The sequence below is a fragment of the Rhinopithecus bieti genome, unplaced genomic scaffold (assembly GCF_001698545.2).
Source record: "Rhinopithecus bieti isolate Rb0 unplaced genomic scaffold, ASM169854v2 scaffold_56390, whole genome shotgun sequence".
Classification (NCBI taxonomy): Eukaryota; Metazoa; Chordata; class Mammalia; order Primates; family Cercopithecidae; genus Rhinopithecus; species Rhinopithecus bieti.
In genome coordinates this window covers 39,101-45,952 of record NW_016821672.1, presented here as the reverse complement: position 1 = coordinate 45,952, position 6,852 = coordinate 39,101, and the positions used below count along the sequence as shown (strand labels likewise).

Sequence of the window (6,852 nt, the reverse complement as noted above, 5' to 3'; positions counted from 1 at the left end):
AAAAAAAAAAAAAAAAAAAAAAAAAAAAAATTAGCCAGGTGTGATGTCGGGCCCCTGTGATCCCAGCTACTAGGGAGACTGAGGTAGGAGAATTTCTTGAACCTGGGAGGCAGAGGTTGCATGGAGCCAAGATCTCGCCACTGCACTCCAGCCTGGGTGACAGAGTGAGATTTTGTCTCAAAAAAAAAAAAAAAGCCGGGTGCGGTGGCTCACGCCTGTCATCCCAGCACTTTGGGAGGCGGAGGTGGGTGGATCACCTAAGGTTGGGAGTTCAAGACCATCCTGGCCAACATGGTGAAACCCCGTCTCTACTAAAAATACAAAAATTTAGCCGGGTGTGGTGGCAGGTGCCTGTCATCCCAGCTACTTGGGAGGCTGAGGTGGGAGGATCAGTTGAGCCTAGGAGTTTGAGACCAGCTTAGGTAACATAGCAACACCCTATCTCTATTTAAGGTGCGGCGCGGTGGCTCACCCCTGTACTCCCAGCACTTTGGGAGGGTGAGGCGGGCAGATCACAAGGTCAGGAGTTGGAGACCAGCCTGACCAATAAGGTGAAACCCCATCTCTACTGAAAATACAAAATTAGCCGGGTGTGGTGGAGGGCGCCTGTCATCCCAGCGACTCAGGAGGCTGAGGCAGGAGAATCGCTTGAACACGGGACGCGGAGAAAGAGAAAGATGGAGGGAAAGAGGGAAAAGAGCAAGAAAGAGAAGGAGAAGGAAGGAAGGAAGGAAAGAAAGAAAGAAAAGAAAAGAGAAAAAAAGGAAGGAAGGAGAGAAGAAGAGAAGGAAAGAAGGGAATGAGGCAGGGAGGGAAAGAAAGAGAAAGAAGGAAGGAAGGAAGGAAGGCAGACAGACCAGACAGACACAGGGAGGGAAGGAGGGAGAGAGGGAGGGAACAGACAGAACAGACACACGATGAACATTTTTCTCACTGTTCTCAGGGAAGAGGATCCACGTGGAGAACGGGGGACTGGCCACTCGGACGGTGTAGTTGGTCACTTCACATACGGAAATGGCTCCAAACTGGCAATAGCTATTGTTCATGGCCTGAGAGAGACATAGAAACGTGATGGCTGCGGAGAGACCATACTGAATTTGATACATACTGAATTTGATGTTCGGATGTTTTCTGAGGTCGAATTTCGTTCTTGTCACCCAGGCTGGAGTGCAGTGGCGCGATCTCGGCTCACTGCAACCTCCGCCTCCCAGGTTCAAGCAATTCTCCTGCCTCAGCCTCCTGAGTAGCCGGCATATGACACGCACCTGCCACCACGCCCGGCTAACTTTTATATTTTTAGTAGAGACGGGCTTTTACCACGTTGGCCAGACTGGTCTCGAATTCCTGGCCTCAGGTGATCCACCCGCCACAGCCTCCCAAAGTGCTGGAATGACAGGTGCCCGCCACCCTGCCCGGCTAATTTTCGTATTTTTAGTGGAGACATGGTTTTGCCATGTTGGCCAGGCTGGTTTCGAACTCCTGACCTCAAATGATCCGCCCGCCTTGGCCTCCCAAAGTGCTGGGATTATAGGTGCCCACCACCACACCCGACTAATTTTTTTGTATTTTTTAGTAGAGCCGGGGTATCACCACGTTGGCCAGGCTGGTCTCGAACTCCTGACCTCAGGTGATCCACCGGCCTCAGCCTCCCAAAGTGCTGGAATGACAGGTGTGAGCCACCACGCCTGGTCCTCTCTCTCTCTTTTTGAGACACAGTCTCTCTCTGTCGCCCAGACTGGAGTGCAGTGGTGCCATCTCGGCTCACTGCAACCTCCGCTTCCCAGATTCAAGCAATTCTCCTGCCTCAGGCTCCCGAGTAGCTGGTAATTACGGGCATGAGCCAGCACACCCGGCTAATTTTCCTATTTTTAGTAGAGACGGCATTTCACCATGTTGGTCAGACTAGTCTGGAACACCTGACCTCAGGTGATCCGCCCTCCTCGACCTCCCAAAGTGCTGGGATGACAGGCGTGAGCCACCGCGCCCAGCGTGGGATTTGATTTTCTACCAGTCCTAGCTTAGCCTAGTTTCATTTGCACGTCCACCCTGTCCAGTGTGTGCCACCTTGGATATCCCGCGGATGGGAAACCAGACCCTCCACACTCACTTCAAATCCCACAGCTGGCTTCGGGGCAGAAGCCAGGTACTCATGACAGCAGCCACGGGAGCAGTACTGGTTCTCAGATTCCTGCAGGAGACGGAAACGTCTCGTGTGTCAACCGTAGAGAATGTGATTTACCGGCATAAAGTCGTCGGAGTCTTTGATACACTCCACGTCGGTCACGTTTCTGTTCAGGTCCCACATCAGCTGCTGAGTCTTTTGTTTCATCCTTAGGTTCTTGATTGGTGGGTTTCGATCTAAAATGGTGACAGGTTGGAGTTAGAAGAGATACACACAAATCTTTTTTTTTTTTTGGAGACGGAGTCTCGCTCTGTCGCCCAGGCTGGAGTGCGGCGGTGCGATCTCGGCTCACTGCAACCTCCACCTCCCGGGTTCGGGCGATTCTCCTGCCTCAGCCTCCCGAGCAGCTGGGATAACAGGTGCCCGCCACCACGCCCGGCTAGTTTTTTGTATTTTTAGTAGACATAGCATTTCACGGTGTTAACCAGGACGGTCTCGATCTCTTGACCTTGGGATCTGCCCGCCTCAGCCTCTCAAAGTGTTGGGATGACAGGCGTGAGCCACCGCGCCCGGCTGATAGACAACAATCTTAAAACGACACTGTAATGGGGTGTGGCTCTTTGTTTGTTTGTTTGGAGAGGGAGTTTTGCTCTGTCCCCCAGGCTGGAGCGCAGTGGTGGGATCTCAGCTCATGGCAACCTCCACCTCCCGGGTTCAAGCGATTCTCCTGCCTCAGCCTCCTGAGTAGCTGGGATAGCAGGTGCCCGCAACCACACTCGGCTAATTTTTGTATTTTTATTAGAGATGGGGTTTCACCCTGTTCACCAGGATGGTCTCCATCTCCTGACCTTGTGATCTGCGCGCCTTGGCCTCAAGACAATCTTAAAACAGCATTGTAATGTATATATTTTATTTATTTTTTTTTTTTTTTTTTTTTTTGGTTGAGATAGAGTTTTGCTCTGTCACCCAGGCTGGAGTGCAGTGGCACAATCTCGGTTCACTGCAGCCTATACCCTCCCGGGTTCAAGTGATTCTCCTGCCTCCGTCTCCCGAGTAGCTGGGATAACAGGTGCCTGCCACCACGCCCGGCTAATTTTTGTATTTTTACTAGACATGGGGTTTCACCCTGTTGGCCAGGATGGTCTCAATCTCCTGACCTTGTGATCCGTCCACCTCGGCCTCTCTAAGTGCTGGGATTACAGGCGTGAGCCACCACGCCCAGCCAATACACAACAATCTTAAAACAGCATTGTAATGGGTATGTTCTGATTGTTGTGAGACGGAGTCTTGCTCTATCGCCCAGGCTGGAGTGCAGTGGCGCGATCTCTGCTCACTGTAACCTCCGCCTCCCGGATTCAAGCGATTCTCCCGTGTCAGCCTCCCGAGTAGCTAACAGGTGCCCACCACCACACTCGGCTAATTTTTGTATTTTTACTAGACATGGGGCTTCACGATGTTGGCCAGGCTGGTCTTGAACTCCCAACCTCACATGATCTGCCTGCTTCAGCCTCCCAAAGTGCTGGGATGACACGCATGAGCTACCAAGCCTGACTGAAAAGTGGAGTTCTACGTAGGCAGGAGACTTGTGTGAGCTGGTAGAAGTCATAAACCGGACAGGTGCAGTGGCTCACACCTGTCATCCCAGCACTTTGGGAGGCCAAGGCGGGTGGATCACGAGGTCAGGAGATCGAGACCATCCTGGCTAACACGGTGAAACGCCGTCTCTACTAAAATACAAAACTAGCCGGGCGAGGTGGGCGCCTGTAGTCCCAGCTACTCGGGAGGCTGAGGCAGGAGAATGGCGTGAACCCGGGAGGCGGAGCTTGCAGTGAGCCGAGATCCGGCCACTGCACTCCAGCCTGGGTGACAGAGCGAGACTCCGTCTCAAAAAAAAAAAAAAAAAAGAGAAATTAGCCAGACGTTGTGATGGGCACCTGTAATCCCAGTACTTTGGGAGGCCAAGGTGAGTGGATCACTTGTGGTCAGGAGTTCGAGACCAGCCTGACCAACATGGCGAAATCCCGTCTCTATAAAAAAAAAAAAAAAAATAGAGAAATTAGCCAGATGTGGTGGCGGGCACCTGTCATCCCAGTGACCCAAGAGGCTGAGGCAGGAGAATCACTTGAACCCGGGAGGTGGAGGTTGCAGTGAACTGAGATCACACCACTGCACTCCAGCCTGGATGACAGAGTGAGACTCTGTCTCAAAACCAAAAAAAAAAAAAAAGAAAGCAAATGAAAATATAAGCTAAACCATGCAGGAAACTGAGAATGGTAAACTGGCACTCCTGATCCCAGCGTGCGAGTTTCATCAAAAGACCTCACATGGCGTCTGTCACCATCAGCTGCCTGCCTGTGACATCGTATTGCAGTTTTACCAGACGCTGCGTTACAGGGAACTTGGCGACGGGTACAAGGATGTCTGAGTCATGCCTGACCACCGCACGAGATTCTGGCATGAGCTCAACAGAGAAAGTCTCCCTGAAGCATACGAAGGACAGGAGGCTGACATCGTGCATTTGTCCCCCTCACCCCCCAGTCTGGATTTTTTTCTCCAGCTCTTACCCTCCTTGGTTTGCAGGAGACAGGGCGTGGCGACCAGGAGCAGCGTAAGCCAAAGGAGGACCATCGGGAAGGCAGCTCCCGAAGGCAGGACGGAGGTGCCTGCTGGAGGAGAACGGAGAGTCAGGCAGTGGGGACTGGCTGTGAAACTGGGTTGCAGGTATCATAGGAAATGCTTTTGGATGGAAAACTAGTGAGTGTGCGTGTGTGTGTGTGTGTGTGTGTGTGTGTGTGTGCGTGCACAGGCACCTTTGCACACGCATGTAGGTCGCAGCGTGCTTGTACATGTGTGCATTGTGTGCACGAATATCCGTGTGTGTGTGTACGTGGGTGTATATGTGTGCGTGCCTGTGCGTAGCCATGTTGGTTTGCACGTTTGCACATGACCGCATGCATGCCTGCGCACACACGTGTACTGTGCACACGTGTCTATAAGCATATGTGGCTGTGCGCCTGCCCATCTGTGTACATTTGTGTGCCCACGTGTATCTGGGTGCACACATAAGTGTTTGTGTGTCTTCTTTTCTGTGTGTGACAGAGTCTCGCTCTGTCATCCAGGCTTGAGTGCAGTGGCACGATCGCGGCTCGTTGCAACCTCCGCCTCCCAGATTCAAGTGATTCTCCTGCCTCAGCCCCCTGAGTAGCTGGGATGACAAGCACCTGCCACCACGCCCGGCTAATTTTTGTTTTTTTTTGTTTTTTTTTTTGAGACAGAGTTTTCGCTCTTGTTGCCCAGGCTGGAGTGCAGTGACGCGATCTCGGCTCACTGCAACCTCTGACTCCTGGATTCAAGCGATTCTCCTGCCTCAGCCTCCCAAGTAGTTGGGATTACAGGCGTGCACCACCACGCCCGGGTAATTTTGTGTTTTTAGTAGAGACGGAGTTTCACCATGTTGGCCAGGCTGGTCTCGAACTCCTGACGTCAGGTGATCCGCCCGTCTCGGCCTCCCAAAGTGCTGGGATGACAGGCGTGAGCCACCGCACCCAACCTAAATTTTGTGTTTTTTAGTCGAGACAGGGTTTCACCATGTGGGCCAGGCTGGTCTTGAACTCCTGACCTCAGGTGATCCACCTGCCTTTTCCTTCCCAAGTGCTGGGGTTACAGGTGTGAGCCACCGCGCCCGGCTCTGTTTGTGTGTTTTCATGCATATGTATCTGTGCATGTGTTCCATGCATACACACATGTGCATACACAAATATACACGCATGAGAGTCTGCTTGTGTGCGTGCCTGTATGTGCCTAAAAGTGCATATTTATGTGCATGCATGTGTGAATGTATGTGTACAGAGGTGTTTGCATGAGTGTGTATGTGAGCATGTGTGTGTATGCATCTGTGTGTGTGTGAGCCTTTCCATTTTGAAAGAACCTCTACCAGCCGGGTGTGGTGGCTCACGCCTGTCATCCCGGCACTTTGGGAGGCCGAGGCAGGTGGATCGCCTGAGGTCAGGAGTTCAAGACTAGCCTGGTCAACATGGTGAAACCCCTTCTCTCCTAAAAATGCAAAAATTACCTGGGTGTGGTGACACACGCCTGTCATCCCAGCTACTCGGGAGGCTGAGGCAGGAGAATCGCTTGAACCCGGGAGGCAGAGGTTGCAGTGAACCGAGATCACACCACTGCACTCCAGCCTGGACAACAGAGAGAGACTCCACCTCAAAAAAATAAAAATAGGCCTGGGCGCGGTGGCTCACGCCTGTCATCCCAGCACTTTGGGAGGCCGAGGCGGGCGGATCACGAGGTCAGGAATCGAGACCACACTGAAACCCCATCCCTACTAAAAATACAAAAAACTAGCCGGGCGCAGTGGCGGCGCCTGTAGTCCCAGCTACTCGGGAGGCTGAGGCAGGAGAATGGTGTGAACCCGGGAGGCGGAGCTTGCAGTGAGCCGAGATCCGGCCACTGCACTCCAGCCTGGGCCACAGAGCGAGACTCTGTCTCAAAATAAAATAAAATAAAATAAAATAAATAAAAATAAAAGCAAAAAAAGAAAGCAGATGACGTCACGTATATGTTAATTAGCTTGATTTAACCATTCCACAAAGTATCCATCTTTCAAAACAGGGTTAGACACCACAAATATATACAATTTTGTCAATTAAAAAAATAATTTTTCACATGCCTGTAGTCCCAGCTACTCGGGAGGCTGAGGCAGGAGAATGGCTTGAACC

At 51.9% G+C, this 6,852-nt stretch overlaps 1 protein-coding gene across 3 annotated transcripts in view; it reads right to left on the bottom strand.

Moving 5' to 3' along the window:
- Nucleotides 1-5,240, bottom strand: part of IL3RA (interleukin 3 receptor subunit alpha) — a 22,888-nt gene extending 17,648 nt beyond the window's left edge. Inside the window, exons 1-3 of one of the 3 annotated variants that reach the window (XM_017860526.1) lie at nt 4,687-5,240; nt 2,240-2,358; nt 935-1,049 (exon numbers count right to left, since the gene is read on the bottom strand). In XM_017860526.1, the coding sequence (XP_017716015.1) occupies nt 935-1,049; nt 2,240-2,358; nt 4,687-4,750 (298 nt within the window). In that variant the 5' untranslated portion in view covers nt 4,751-5,240. The remainder of the gene's footprint in view (nt 1-934; nt 1,050-2,239; nt 2,359-4,686) is intronic. The other 2 variants (XM_017860527.1, XM_017860525.1) reach the window with 2 other exon arrangements.
- Between the last annotated feature and the right edge of the window lie 1,612 nt (nt 5,241-6,852).